The sequence below is a fragment of the Pieris rapae genome, chromosome 6 (assembly GCF_905147795.1).
Source record: "Pieris rapae chromosome 6, ilPieRapa1.1, whole genome shotgun sequence".
Lineage (NCBI taxonomy): Eukaryota > Metazoa > Arthropoda > Insecta > Lepidoptera > Pieridae > Pieris > Pieris rapae.
This window is the reverse complement of record NC_059514.1, coordinates 3,823,306-3,839,511: the sequence shown is the minus strand read 5'-3', so window position 1 is coordinate 3,839,511 and position 16,206 is coordinate 3,823,306. Positions and strand designations below refer to the sequence as shown.

Below are 16,206 nucleotides of genomic sequence, written 5' to 3'. Positions count from 1 at the left end.
GATCAATAAATGCGTAAAAAAAACATATTTCGCTTTAAACCTCTTTTTAACGCCAATAAATAATGTTCAGCATTGATTTAGTTCATAATTTAATCTTATTCTATCCAAGCGTTGTGTTCCAAAGATTATACCTAATTTAGTAAGAAATCTTATCAAGCGTACGTAAGTAGCGAAGAAGGAAGATTTCACTGAACATCGAGGCTAACTAACGGGCCCAGATTATGTTCCCGGCCCTTTATCTACCACTAAGTGATCTTGACTTTGAATATTCATATGCTTAAAATCTAATACAATAACGCAACTTCATACATTATTAGCTGAGAATGAGAGCAAAAGAATCGCGAAGCTTGATTGAAAAAAATAATGATGTAAAATATATATATTTATAGTTATCGTAAAAGCGGAAAATTGAAGTATTTGGAACATAACGGCATAAGCACAAGTTAGTACATCGCTCAGAATTAATTGTTAATTCGACTCGACACTAGTGAATATGAATAATATAATAATATCGAAGCTACATTTAAAATTCTTACGTAAAATAAAGAAAAAAGTAAAGTAAAGAAAGTATGTTTGTATAAGCAAGGAATACGCAAAGGAAGAAGAAAATCCAAGTTTTAGCACAATCCAAACGACGAACTTTAGGCCACATGGTTCAGATAAATCTTTGAAAATATTGATACTATTACGTTCTATATTCGACATATTATAAAGTTAAGCATTACATGTATTAGTTCTCAGCTCATATTATAAAAAGGGGTTCCTTGCTAAATCACATTTAGGTCGTTTTACTTAACGTATTTTATAAATGTAATTAAATATGCTATTGTAAACAAATAATAATATTGTATGAATGTGAATGTGAAATATATAAATCTCAAGCAATTATCTCAAATGTGTACAGGTTCATAATGCTCGTATTTTATGTGATGGCTTCCACCGAGTGGAGATGATAACAGCAGAAGTGCAGCTGGCGCCACGATGCAATTTAAATCGCACTGAAATACCACTCATAGATAAATCACAATACTTAAAAGGTCAATGACCTACCAAATAATATTCACATAAGATACATATGAAATAGCGTTTATTGAAAATGGATGACCTTTAAAACGGTTAAGCTACCGGGGAAAGTGTAGCCTCATACACGATATATATAGTTTGTGCTAATTATAATATAGAGTAGATACATTTATTTTTGTGTAGGAGAGGCCATTTAGCAACCCATTATGACGATAAAAGCATCATTCGTATCAAATTATACAAATAGTTGTTTTGTATTTTAGTTAGTGTTAGCACGCTTTGATCATGACACTAGAATATGTAACCATACAAAAATATCACCATATCTCAATGCAAACAAAGATTTTACATCCTCACACGTGTGAGGCTCACAGCTTACAAACATATTCACGAATTCGAAATTTATATATTTAAAGTATTTATTGCAACAATTATTTTTTGTGATTACGTATTCGTTTTTTCAAAACAATAGTGTTTTCTATAGCACCTTACTTGGCGGTATAAATATTATGTAATATTTATGATTTTCGCCAGAAATATAAATTTACCTGATTATTTATAAAAAAATAGTCTAGGTGCGCCTGTATCTGGAAAATTGTGTTTACGCTGTGAAGACCCGTGACTGATTAGCATGTAAAAAAAAGTATAGTTTATGAGTCTATACTTCTTTCCTATATAGGATCTTCAATTACTGAAAGAGTATAGTATAAACTTAGAAATATTCCGTTTCGTTGATATAAAACAGAATTGTGTTAATAAAAATATTTTTGAATAAGATACTGAGTATGCTGTAACTTACATAATGACAATATCAGTTTCGCTTTATTTACTAAAACTATTGCCAATGTATTATTATTATTTTTATATGATTGGCTTCGTTGCTACTTACCTGACAGGTATAGGCAATAAATGCAGCTCGTGGATACAACGTTGGCGTATGTTCGTTTGTTGTCATATATTTTAAGACGTCTGCATAGATATGATATTTGAATATAACATAAATAAAACAGGTTTTTGTAAAAAAATAATTTTCTTTAAATTATCATCAAGATACCCTGCTAAAACATGCATACAAGTCTTATCATTTGTCGAATATTATCTTATGCACATAAATTATCAAATATTACGCTACTTACAAGAATTAGATACTGATAACAAGAGAATTATAACAAACAGTTTTGAAGGTTTTACGCTATATGTACTTGGAAAATTACATCCGTATTTTACTTTATTTGACTTCCATCTATCTTCTACGAGTTTCTCACCATCTCTTCTCAGTATCCCACTCTCCGAATTGGTAGTAACTCAAAAAATATTTTGTTTTGCTTGGTACTATCTTATATTGCTTTACTGTGTTATTGTTACGTGGATGAACACTTTCAGTCTCACAAGTCTGAAGTACAAATAATTAAAGTTAGTCAACTTCTATTCTGCAATACTCGATTTATTTGGTAGATGTAACGTCCGAAACGTTAGAGTTCTGGAAGAAAACAGGTGAGTCTGGATTATACTGTGCGGAATTTAGATAAGACCTATCCGTCATTTTAAACAAATTCTGTAGTAAATGCTGCTGTTCCATCAACAGAGTATTCAAATGTCTCATCTCTTGATCAATTTTCTTCAGATTGAATGTAGTTTGATCGATTTTCTCTTGCATTCCACGTATTTCTATGTTAAACTGATGGTCCGTTTGCCCGTCTTGCTTATATTTGGAATGATACTTGTTCTTATATAATACTTCTTTTACTGAACGTCCCGATTTGAGTTTATTTAGTTGTGCTAGTTCGTAAGCTGCCATCATGATATCAGTCGGCAATCGTTTTTCGCGAGGATTTAATGGCTTCACGCTTAAAATTACTTTTCCTGCTTCTGGAGAAACTAATGCTGTTCTGTATATGTATTTATGGAGACATGTGGGTAATAATGAACTAAACATTCCCATCTCAACAAATAATATAAGTTTAGTTTGTCTTACTAGTTTTGAGAGCCCTGCTGTTTTTCGTAATCCTTGAATATCGTGTACTGCAATACCAACTAATAGATTCATAAGTATTATAGTCACAAACATAAGAAATAGAATAAAAATAAACTGAGATGACAGCTCGAAAATAAGGGGTGGGTCTTCTAAAAAGGGGTCGTTTATCAAAATGTTTAAGTTAAGTTCACCAACCATCATTGATAGTGTACTGATAAAACCCATTAAAGGGTTTGAAAACATTTCTTCGTTAGGAAACACTACTAAGAAACATATAGCAAATCCCAATAACAGACAAATGTACGCTAATAATAGCTTTAAGAACTCTGTCAGAACTTTTTGATACATAGCTACATAGTCGCCGAACATAGGTAGTTGACCCATCATCAACATCAAATTTGTCCAAGCTCCCAAAACAGCATAGCCTTCTACGTGATTTTGCCAGCCGTAGTCATGTTCTATATCATACAGCAAGAATACGGAAAGTAAAACGAACCATTCTAATAGATTTTCGAATGTTGTAAAATATTGATAAATACTAGAATAGCCGGTGATGCCTGTTAACTTCCTGACTATTTCAAAAATAGTTATTGCTAACAAAACCCATCTCTCTAATTCTATTGGATTATCTTCTAAAATATCTCCAAGTAAGGATTGTCTTTGGCATAATTCGTTAGGCACATCGTACTTCTTGGCATATTTACCATGACAGGTCTTTACAACGGCCGTCAACACGTAGATTGACAGGAACACAACGAAGAGGAAACTAAATATTAGCCTAGCTAAATAGAATTTTCTTATCTTTTTCCACTTCATAAATAGAAATGCTAAACATAACGGGTGTTGTAATATATCCTTTTGTCCTTCATCAATCAAACTATTTAAATAAGTGATTTCACGGGGATACGAATATTTTAAGAGCTTCCCAAAATCAAATTCAATCTGAACTTCTTCATTAGCTTCAGTTGACGTACTAAGGGTGATGCCACTATCAAGATTGTGTCTTAAAATTGCCACAGATTTCGGTGTTTTACGTACTATAACACTAAGTGCTGTATGTCCTTTTTTTGATTTGGATGTGACGTCAGCTCCTAATATTATTAATGTTTCCACACAACTTGTCAATCCCTCGATTGCGGCTAGATGTATTGGTGAATATCCATATTCATCTTTTATATTTACTTGTGCACCCCAACTTACTAGCAGTTCTATTATATCACAAGAACGTTCCGATTTCGATATAGCTGCGTGTAATGGAGTTCGTTTATCGTAATCTTCAGCGTTTGGATCTGCGTTTCCATCTCTTAAAAGTACTTCAACACATTCCATGGATGAACACCTAGCTGAGAGATGTAAAGCAGTAAATCCTCTGTAATTTTTTGCATTAGCTTTAGCTCCTTCTGAGAGTAAAAGTTCAACACATTCCGTGTAACCTCTTGACGCTGATAGATGTAATGCTGTACATTCTTTATCCCTTTGCTTAGTGACACCATTAACACTTAATTTCGTTGCTTTCAAAAGGAATGCAAGACACCTTTGAGATCCCAATTCAGCAGCTAAATGTAAGGCATTTAATCCCCCAGAAGTTATATATCCTGGGTCGACTCCTTTCTCTATAAACAGTTCCATACACTCTAAAGCATCATTCCGAACAGCACAGTGGACCAGGTTATCCTCACAGCCAGCTCGTTGAACTACAGCATGTAAAGAGGCTCCGTTCGCGATTAAATATTCTGCTACTTCCAATGAGTTTCCAAATGCAGCACAATGTAGAGGTGCAAAGTATTTAGGGGCGTAATCAATATCGGTACCGATGGACAGTAAATACGCAACAGCTCGCCCGGCGCCACTAAAAGCGGCGATATGTAGCGCTGTCAAACCAATTGGATCCGAATAATGAACATCTCCACCAGCTTCAATAATAGTAGGTAATAACTCTTCGCGTGTTAAAAATGCGGCCCATAATAACGTTAAATTAACAACAATTTCCGGAGCTGATGAAATATGTTCTTCAATGTTATCTGCTGTAATTAATCCACACTCGAGGTCATCAAAAAATCTCCCTGCTCCCAGAGTTAAAGCTTTTTCGCATAACGCTCGACGCACTGCATCCTCTGTCAACCTGGCTTCTGGATCTGGAGCCAGCATATCAAAGCTATGGTACATATTCGGAGCATCTTCAGCAGGTGGCGAGGGTCCAACGAATAAGTATTCTTTTGCCTTTCCTGGTTCGTTGGCTGCCTCGAGTGTGTCAATGCTACGCACATGTCTGAAGGAGCTTCTAAGTGGAAATTCTTCTGGATCTCTGGTTCGCGAGCTAAAACTACTCGTTAGTCGTGATCGCGGCGTCTGAGACGGCGTCTGAAGGGGTGACGGCCACCCCATCTCACGATAACCGAAGTTGTCCATGGCTATACCGCAACTAAATACAGACTCCCTCTTATCTTATCACTACAAACATCTTTAGTCTGACGTGATTTATCACGCTATTTTTACTGCGCACAATTATGAAATTAACTATTTGGGCACTGATTATATTGTTGTTTTGACAATAAAGAAAAAAGAGAGACATATTTGTATTTAATTTAAAAAAATTACCATGTTCATGTGACGCCACGTCTGACGCCACACCACGGTGATGTGAGAATGGCGTGGCCGTTTTCTACCTGAAAACATTAATTTTATATCTGTTTCATTTTGATTGATTGTAAAAAACGTTACGTGGGTTTTCCACGCTAGAAAATATAACTAGCAAACATTTTTTTAAGTATCTCCTTTTTGCTGGTTCGACAATTTTTTTTCCCAGACTTGCCGAAATGAATTCAGCAGGCGTACCAATTGTCTTATTATCTTCCTGTTATCTCTTATAGTTATAAAAAATAAAGTAACCCATTAAAACAGTTATATATATAGGCAATAATTTCTTGACGGTACATCAACCTACATATACAAACACAAATATTTACAGCATGATCCCTTTGTCAGACTGCCAGTTTGTTTGTAGTGTTGTAATTAACACGGTCATGTTTAATTAAATTCAACAAAAGCTAACTAATACTTTAAAACATTAACTCCAACCAAACATGTATTATTAATGTAGTAGATAGCTTTAACAATACAGTACTACTGATAAAACTATTTTTACTTAGTGCATTCTTTATTATTTTTCATTTCAAATGTGTTATAAATATTTTATTAATTCTTATCCAAATACAAAACAAAACATTCAAATGACCATATTTTTACATTCTTTGCTTTCATTGAATATAAAAAAGCACTCAATGAAACATAGTTGAATGCATTGAACTATCGCGAGTAATAAGAATAATAAATGAATAAGACAGTTGGTGTTTTGCCAACGTATTACTGCATCAAACGGCTTGGCTTGCTTTTATATGAAATGATGCAGAAATCCATTACACGGATAATTAGAATCGTTATGAGCCACATTACTCGAAAATACATTTATTGCAAAGTTGTCTTTTTATATGTTACTTCCTTCTTCTTAAAGTTACATTAACAGTAACAATTTTTTTTAACAAAGATAATGAAAAATAACTGAGAATTATAATAAAATATTTCCGCCATTAGGCTGTGGAATAAGCTGCCTGAGTCTTTTGGATTCGATTGGAGACGATTGGATATCGTCTTTTAAAACTCTTCTATATAAATATTTCCTAACCTTATCATATCCTGATCAATCGTGACCTGTGTAATTCTTGTATCTCCTGTTCGTTTTGTAAATGTAATTCTCTATTTGCTATTCTTGAATCTGTCAGATTAGCTTTTTAGTTTTAGTTAGTTATTAATATTTTTTTTCTCTAGATTAAGGTTCTATAGATTAATATAAATTTATTTTATTTTTTATATAACTTCTGGTTATGCACTTCTTGCACTCATCATTTTTTATTTATTGTTTTCTTTTCTTACTAGGGTTGCCTGGAAGAGATCGCTTGTTAGCGATAAGGCCGCCCGTTGCATCCCTTGTAATTTATATATATTGTGTTTCTTTCTAGCAACGAAGTGTAAATAAATAAATAAATAAAATAAATATAAAATCTGTGTGTCTGTATCTTATAATAAGAGCTTAGTTTTTTTGAAACAACATAATTAAGAGCTAAGAAGATTTATATTCCTCCTAAAGTTCCCTGCGAAAAAAATTCACCTCCCACTCAGCACCTTAGTCTGGGAATTTTTCAATTATTTTTGAGGGACTGTTAATGTAACTAGTTTGATTATTAATTCGGCTATTTTATTGATATTTTTAACATGTTAATTGTTGGGAGCTTATGTTTAACGTTGAACACACAAACACATAAATCTTCTACTCATGGCTGGTGTTTCTTGTTCCGCTTGAATTAAAACTCTTCGGTAGCTCAGTAAAGAATTTAATGCTACAACAATTCTAACTATCGCTTTTTACATTAACAATATGGAGGTCTCGTCAGACCCACTTCATATAAAAACCGCGTATGTCTTTTACTGTAGCGATATCGTTTAAATTTGTCGTAGACCGTGAAAATATTACTATGAAGACATTTTTCATACAGTAAAAATGGTAATGTACCTCAAAGAAATATATATGTGAAGGAATTTAATTGTTGATCTTTCCACAATGATCGATGGAAATAACTTCAATGCACACGACCTTGTCTTTGATGGAGTTTTGGACGAAATGCAGCCGACCTCTTTAGACATCTGTTAACAAATTATAAACTGTCTGATGAAGCATAAACTAAATATTTATTGGATTTATAAATGTAATTAATATATACATGCTAAGTAAATGTAAGCGCTGCTGCGCCCAAAATTTGGGATATTCTTTGTTAAATGCGTGTCAATCTAGCGTGCAAATCAATAATTATCAGCCTAGCCTTTCAATTAAACGGCGCCGTTTAACTAGCGGCCTGAAAGATGTTTTATGACTTTGTGGGCTTATTCAACAACAAGGCAACAAGATAGGCTGCGATTAGTTTTATAAATGAAGCCCCATTTCATGTCACTATTTAAAATTGGTTTAACGGGTAAGCGAGCGCAATCTCAATGATGACTTCTGAAGAAGACATCAGTGCTGTGCGACGCATGATAGGGGAAGAGTGACATATAAGCAGATACGAGCAAGCCAAGGAATTCATAGGTTTCTTTCGGTATTTATGTTAAGGCAACATTACGCAAAAAACAATGGTTCAATAAAACGAATATACATATATTATTTTTAGAAAGGAAGTAGTATAGTTAGTGTAAACACATTCTCTCAAACGTAAACTAGTGGGTATTCACCTCAAACAATTATCGGTTTGTTTTCCAAAAGCAACAAACAGCAAAGAAACAAGTGTATAGTTTTTCTCGGATATTTCTGGAATGTGATAATTTTTGTTGTTTTTTTTCCCAAAATTGGTCAACATGCAACTTGCCTATTAGTCGTTAATAATACAGATTTATCTATAAAAGTCGTTAGATAGTAATAAACCATTTAAACCTCTATAAAGTTAATATTGGATTTCAGTGAAACTTTATTAAATGAAATAAACTACAAAACGAGACACGCCTTTTTAAGATAAAAAATTCTTATTGAAAAGCTACATAAAAGGAAACTGCCGCTTAGGTACATTGACCTGTATGCAAATAATAAACAGCATTTTATGTACGTCGGTGTTGGTAAAAAGAACAATCGACTGTAAATCGGTTTCCAATCAAGGACGTACATACGTTGTTCGGAAATAAATTTAAACTCTAGTATGAGGTATGGGCACACTAGGCACTTGAAGGTGGAAAATTCATAAAAGCATCATCAAGCGGTCATCACATCTCACAATACCTGACTGGACTAAAAATAATTCATCTTAGTTTGCATTACTTGGTGCCGTCTATTAAGAAAAAGAGTGTATGTACTTAAATACACTCGTTAGAAGTTATACTTCTTTGGCTTATCGAAAATAAAAGTAACTAAAATGCAGTGATTAAGGACAATTAATCAAAAAGATTTTATTAGTAAATACTACTGTGTCACGGTGCGCGCGCATCCTAAAATTACACTCTCATCAATTTTTTATAACGCGCCTGAAGAAGTATAACTTCAAAAACATTACCAATGCTTATTCATTCTTATTAGATCTACCCTATTTTAAATATTAATCTGTAACAACATTAATTCTATAATTATTGAAAAGGTATGCATAGATATTTTGCAAATATTGCAAATGCAATATCGCGTAAAATGCCTCAATCGATTCCCATGTTAATTTTATTTGACACGAATGTCTTCAGATAAAGAAAGTATTGTACTCATAATATTATAGATAAAATGGCTTGTAAAGGTCTTTTTACATTTTGTCAATTTTTTTTAATAAAAGCCATGTAAAACAAACAAACTGTGTAATTATGTAAGTCATATTTTAAAGATCGAAGAGAATGCATACTTAAAAATAGATTATTAGAATGGTTGTATGACTTTTTATTCCTTAAGAATTAAGATCCCTTTAAAATAAAAATAAATCTTTCATTATTGACTATTTATATTAGTTTAGACATTATATTATATTATAAATTATTGTAGATTCTTGTTAGTATGCCGTTGGTGATTTTGTTGAACCTTATATTCTATCATAAATATCTTTCAAATCATATTTTTAAATAGAATTATCATGTGTGTAATTTGATTTTTTAAACAAGTTAAACCTTATCAAATAAGATACCTATTGAACCTTACCTTTAGAGTTTTAAAATAATCCGGAATTAAATAGTATTTTTCGCATTTATTATATAGGATTATATGCCCAGCCTTAAGCAAAGTATCGGTAGTCAATAAACCGCCTTTATAACTGGCACGTGCCTGGTACAGTATTTATAACGCACTTTTGTACGTATGCGCCCGCGCATTCATAATCATAACTTATGCAAATTAGAAAGGAAATTTTCAATTTAAATAGTCAAATTACTGATATTGCGACTTATAAGCTTTTGAATTATTTGTTTATATAAGTCGAATCCATATATAGTAATTTATTTTTATCCGGAAGATAATTTTTTTACATCTTCTCTGCCGAACTATTACAATTTAAAGTCTAAATAAATGTAAGTATGTGCCCAAAATTTGGGATATTCTTTGTTAAATGCGTGTCAATCTAGCGTTCAAATCAATTATCAGCCTAAATATCTTCCATACTGAAATTTGATTTGATAAAAAACTATTGATGCAAGATATATATTTAGTTTCATTTATTACATGCAAGAAGAATAATGCAATTGCTACAAAAAAAATGCAAGGCGCTATATTTTTTTAAAGTCTTATTTATTAACTTTTTATAAGATTTCTTTCATTATACCTAAGACTTAACCACTATTGTAAATAACTAACAGACGCAATGTGCTACTTATTAATTTTAATAAATTGTTTAATAAAGTATTATTTGTAAAAAGGTAATGTAAACCCTTAAATTGTTTGAAATAATAAGTCATGTTTTTATCTGGGGCGTCGCTAATCATTTTTTATCAGGCTAATAATTAAATAACCAACATACCTAAGTTTTTTTACTATAGGGAATTGATTTTGCAAGTACCAACTAAACTGCGTAGATAGTAAATACGGTACTGTACTCGAATGTCTCAATACAACGTGAAATTGTAAAAAGAATTGGCGGATAATGAATATGGCTTCTGTATACAATACTGAAAGATCGCATTACTCAGGTACCGATAGCAAAAACAGGGATTTAGTCAAATACCTACAGTAAGCAGTCGTGAAGTATGTACCTGACCATAAATTCCTATTATGACTTTAGTTAATGCATATTAAATCGTATAAGGTAAGGCAGAGAGGCTTCCGTTTCGGCTTAATCCGCTTTCTTTATATTAAGCATTGGCAGGCTTAATAAGTGATGTAGACGATGTACAACTTTCCTGGGTCAGGCCCAAAATATATGAGCTATGAGCTGTGAACGGTGTCAACTGGGTTGTAAATTTGATGTGCATCGTCTAATGAAGTTTTTATGATGACTGTACGTACGCAATACGCAATCAGTACAATCCTATTATGAAGCCAAAAATAGTCGCATTTAATGTAATCCTCACTATTTTATTTCCGTGATATATTCCGATTAACTTTTTACACCTATCAAGCGAAATCAGAAAGTAGGTTCTTAATCCATGACATGATATTACTTCCATACCATGCAAGCGTTGGTTTGTTCCACAGAGTCCAGTGCAATGGGTAAATAACTAATTTATAAGAAGAAATAATACTAAGAAAATGTAAGTGATATTGAACATCATGAATCAATAGCAACAACCAAGGATAACAAAAGAACGTCGTTTGTCCAAAGAAAATAGAGTACATTTTTCTTTTTTATCAATTCAAGAATTACTAAGAAAGTTCTAACATGAATTCATGTCTGAATCTACAATTCTATAACAAAAACGTGTATCTCATCTAAACTAATTATAGTTGAAAATTACTCGAATAATTGAATTTAAAACTTTATCTATCACGGTTATTTATTGTGTATGTACCCATTGATATTAAAAACCTTCGAATATGCAATTATATTAACAATAGATAATTTTAATTGACAAATGCGAAGCATCATTAACTGAGTGCCGAATGAAATCCGCACCTTAGGCTGTTCATATTATAAATCACTCGTAGGCCATGACTAGGCATGTAGTTAGTAACGTGCCTAAGGTCTTACGTAGGGTTGCTACTCGTCAAGGACCTTTAAAATAAGCAATTTTAAAAGATGCTTAAATACTAATGTTATAAATTAAAGATCAGATAAAAGTTTTGATGATTCATAATTTAAGACATATTTAAATTGAATATATGAGTTTTCTAATGTCGTGTCATTATCCTTCTAAAGCGTAGATATGTTTATTAAGTTAAATACAGGTTCATATAAACTATCAAAGACAAAATAATATTGAATTTATAAATAAAGAAAACGTTTCAGCTCTATCTGCGAGCATGAACTTACTTAATTGTGGAAACAACATGCAAACATACTACTATCAAGGTGAACTAAGGCAGAAAATAATACATACCGATCTAAGTCCGACCAGTGACACAAGTAGCACCCTCTCACGAGTACAACGCATACCAAATCGAAATTATACATCTTATTATTTTGATGACGATATAATTCATACTATAACCAAACTGTGTCATCTTGTCTCAATTTGTTAATACTCGCTCATTAAAAAGGATGAAGAAACTATTGTGAGGAAACCGGCATGTCTTAGTCCCAAAAAGACAACCGGTTTAATAAATTAAATAAATCATTGCAAAAAGTAGTTATAATTAAACGCATATAATTATCTTTATTCGATAATTATATTCATATTTCATAATTTTATTAGGATGTAATAAAATCGTACTTAAATAAAATTTCCAAAAAAACACGATTTATAAAAAAAATACCGAGCTAAGCTCGGTCATCCAGGTCCTATTAGTAAATAAAATAGAATTAAACTATTTGGCGTGGTAACCCTATACAGCTGAATAGTACGTTTCACGTCACAAGCCATTTGCGCAGAAAGGGCGCGCCTGCGCCGGCTCAATGCGGAAGTGCCTTTATAATTTACGTAAAATGCCCACAATGTGTACCTTTATAAGAGATTTTTACTATCTATTTTCGAAGGCATTTCATTCTGAAAAATAGTAGCTGAGTGTCCTAGTTTTGATGGTATTGTCTGGTTTGTATACAATAAGTATGTCACAATGGTAATGACTGAGAATGGTAAGCAGTAAAGCCGTAAAGCATCATGTATATATATCATATGAAAATTCTATTCTTTGTTAACACACATTAACAATATTTATCATCAGTATTAATGTGTGCTGTTAACATGTAGGTATTTGTCATGTGCAGTTTTTTGAAGTGAGTCAAAAATACCTTTTAGCTAACGAGTCAATTCAAAATTATATAGAGTTCATAAATAAACAATCATTTCTACTTTTTGAAGCCCGCTGAATTTCCAAACCAATTCGACTTAGTTCCTTCAAGACAAGAGCGTACCAATTCCTAAAGGGACGGCAATGCATTTGTGAGCCGCCTGGCAGTATGAGTGCCCATGGTATCACTAAACGGAGGTGAGTTTGTATAAAGAATAACCTAGCCTGGCGAAATGAAATAATATCATAGAATAAAAGTAGTCTCAAAAGTATTCTCCTCAAATAAACGTACCACCCATGGGTATACTAGTCTTGGTAATAATTAATTAAAAAATGAGATCACTTCAATATTCTTTTAACTAACCCCCGTAGAGTATTTGCGTCTAAATATAACCGAATGACCGAAACAAATATATTTAACATAGCATCACTGGGATTCCGCGACATTACACAATATGCAGAACCCGTTAACATTTCATCTCGGCTCTAACTACTGTACGAATGATGCGCTGTTGACAATGTTCGGTTAAGTTATAAGCGGAAAGCGAATTAACAGAAACTAAATCCTGCCTTCGATTGACATGCTCAATCGGTTAATTCTATATAATCGGTATAGTTTTAATGTAGAAAATCAAAATTATAAATCTTTTGAAAAAAGTTTAACCATCTTATTCATAAGAAGATAAAATGTATAATAAATCACGTGACATATACAACAATAAAATAAAAAATACATCATGACATGATATTAAAATGGGTTCACGTTAAAATTACGTTTACCTGATAATAAAAACGATTTCATTAAATACTGTATTTATATGTTGCACAGATATGGGTCGATCCAGCATTAAGTATATGTTTATATTGGTGCCTTTGCCCTTTGTTGGACTGTTCTTTAACTGCGATGTACTAGACAAAACTAACGAAATGTTTGTGCTGTGATAACAGCTGTTTTGTGGTACAAGGATACAAATAAACAAACAAAAATTAGCATTTATTTAATTATATTAAATACAATTCGCCGTTATTCATCATCGAGGTCTATATTTCGCTGGGCATTATCCAGTACTAGTCGTGACCAAAAATATCCAGGAGAGCCAGGGCGGTAAAGGCTAGTAGATCCGATTTAAAAATGCACGGGCTGTCTTCGTCAACTTTGGAGCGATATGTTCGTAGGAATCTCTTCAAAGTTAGAAATCAGTGAAGTGAAAGTAGTAAAAGAAGTAAATTATAGTGAATCCAGTAATTGTATATTACGCTGTCGTAAATAATGTAATATTTTTAAGGCAGACGACGCTCTGTAAGATCTTTATTGATCGCTCATGTTTTGTACCATTTCTAAGTATAGCAATAAATCACAAGTACAATATTCCTGCGGACTTCATGATGGAGTTATAGTCAACACGACGACAATCTCAGCTATGTGGAAAAACACATACAATTATAATTATACCCTGTGTCATCAGTTAAGTAAAATTAAACCGGATTAGGACACATTTATTATGAACCACTCATCGTTTTACTTGAGTATTAACCAACAAACTGGAAAGAGGTGTTTTAAGTAATAGGTTTAGAAAATTAATGGTTACCTGCGAAGTTTTCCGGGATTTTGAATATTACTTTGCCGCATTTACATTCAGCCGTAGTGAGCAGGGAAGTGGGCAGGATCAATGTGTAAGCGCGATACTTCGTACGACACTTCCCTGCCTTCACATCATTGCCACTTCGTAGGTACTTTTGCCGCTCAAGCCTTCATATTGGATTAACGTCACTCGAAGCGGATTTTTTAGCAATATCTTATTTACGACTCATTTTACGAAAGAAACATTAACTAAATTAAGCTAGCGACAATTGCCGGCATGTTAACTTTAATTCGAAATCAAAGTATTGACTATACATTGTTGGGTCGCAAAGTTTACTCAAAGTCGCTAATGGTCAGTCCCTAGTTCAACATCTAGTATTTAATTTAACAGATTATATATGTAATTAATAAAATTAATTTAGATCTAGAATCTGAGTTTAAAGTGAATTGGAAAGCAGTTTGCCAAAAACTGCTTTAAGGCGCCATTTTCCCAAAATGGCGTGATCGGCAAAAATCAGAAAGTGGCAAAAAAAATCTATATTCAGAAAGATTACATAAAAATCTAGCAAATTACCAAATTTCATGACTTAATTATTTCTTACTGTACAAATTGAAACGTTTATTATTTTATGTTGTTTTGACACTGAAAACTCGCAGGCTCCTGTAATACAGTCCTCACTACAAAGTATGCAAACTTCGATGAAGATTTTGATTTTCTTATAAAGTTTCCTATATAAATACATTTAAGGGCTTTTACGACAGCGTTTGAAGTAATAATGAGTAAAAGTAACATGTTACAAGTATTTTCTAAAGTTAAATTATTTACGTTCTCGTTTACGTAAAGATTGGTGCATCCGTTTAATTATTTTTTTTTCTCTAGGTAAGTAGATGCTCTACCTTCTCAGTTCTCGCAGTTGCACATTGAAAATCCATCAGTGCCCAGCCAGAGTTCAAACTACCTATTAAATAGTGCTAAATATTAAGTGGAATTTATATTGCAGTTACATAATTGAGAATAAGTTCTAGGTCGACTAGACTACAACCTTGAATTCCGCGGTGACTGTCATTTAGATCTATTTTAAAAACATAACATACACAATTTAATATTTTGTATTCTGGTGATAAAAATCACTAATAAATCTGTGTAATTATTATTATTGTAACTGCCATAATCTAATCAATCAAACTTTTCACTAAATAAATTATTATCGTTATTATATGTAATCTGGAGACTCTATTGGAGCTTCTATTTTGTTTTTCGTAGTGATAGATATTGCCGATTATTATCAATATAAAACACATATTTTTGTTGTTTTATCATCTTCATCGTCTATGGTTAGTTTTATATTTATTTAGAAAGATCAAGCCGTAGATTGTCTTAAGTTAAGCCAATAGACACATTGCCAGTTGGCTTGAAAGTGCTTTGCTAGCCTTTTATGAATCCATTAGTAATATCAAATATAAATGTGTAATATTTTTTTTCTATGTAACTTAATCTTTATTTTTTATAAAGTATGAACTAACTGAATTATCATACTTACCATGTTAAAATTTGCGCTATTCTTATAATTATTTTAAGTAGGTATAATAAAAATCTAGGAGTACTAAGGCCATAAAACATCTAAGACATTTATATATGCTCGCATCAGTATTCATACAATTACCACGCGCCATAGAAACTAAACTCTAAATCATCCCGTCTGCTAAAAATAATAAAACAAAGCCGGTATCGGTAATGAA

At 32.4% G+C, this 16,206-nt stretch overlaps 1 protein-coding gene across 1 annotated transcript; it reads right to left on the bottom strand.

Moving 5' to 3' along the window:
- Nucleotides 1-2,039: 2,039 nt before the first annotated feature.
- On the bottom strand, nucleotides 2,040-5,457 carry LOC110995711 (transient receptor potential channel pyrexia-like). The gene has a single exon (XM_022263000.2). The coding sequence runs from the start codon at nucleotides 5,405-5,407 to the stop codon at nucleotides 2,468-2,470; it is 2,940 nt and encodes a 979-aa protein (XP_022118692.2). The 5' UTR covers nucleotides 5,408-5,457; the 3' UTR covers nucleotides 2,040-2,467.
- Between the last annotated feature and the right edge of the window lie 10,749 nt (nucleotides 5,458-16,206).

Bases quoted from the DNA above. Each gene is read 5' to 3' on its own strand.
- LOC110995711 (XM_022263000.2), bottom strand. From the start codon at position 5,407: ATGGACAACTTCGGTTATCGTGAGATGGGGTGGCCGTCACCCCTTCAG.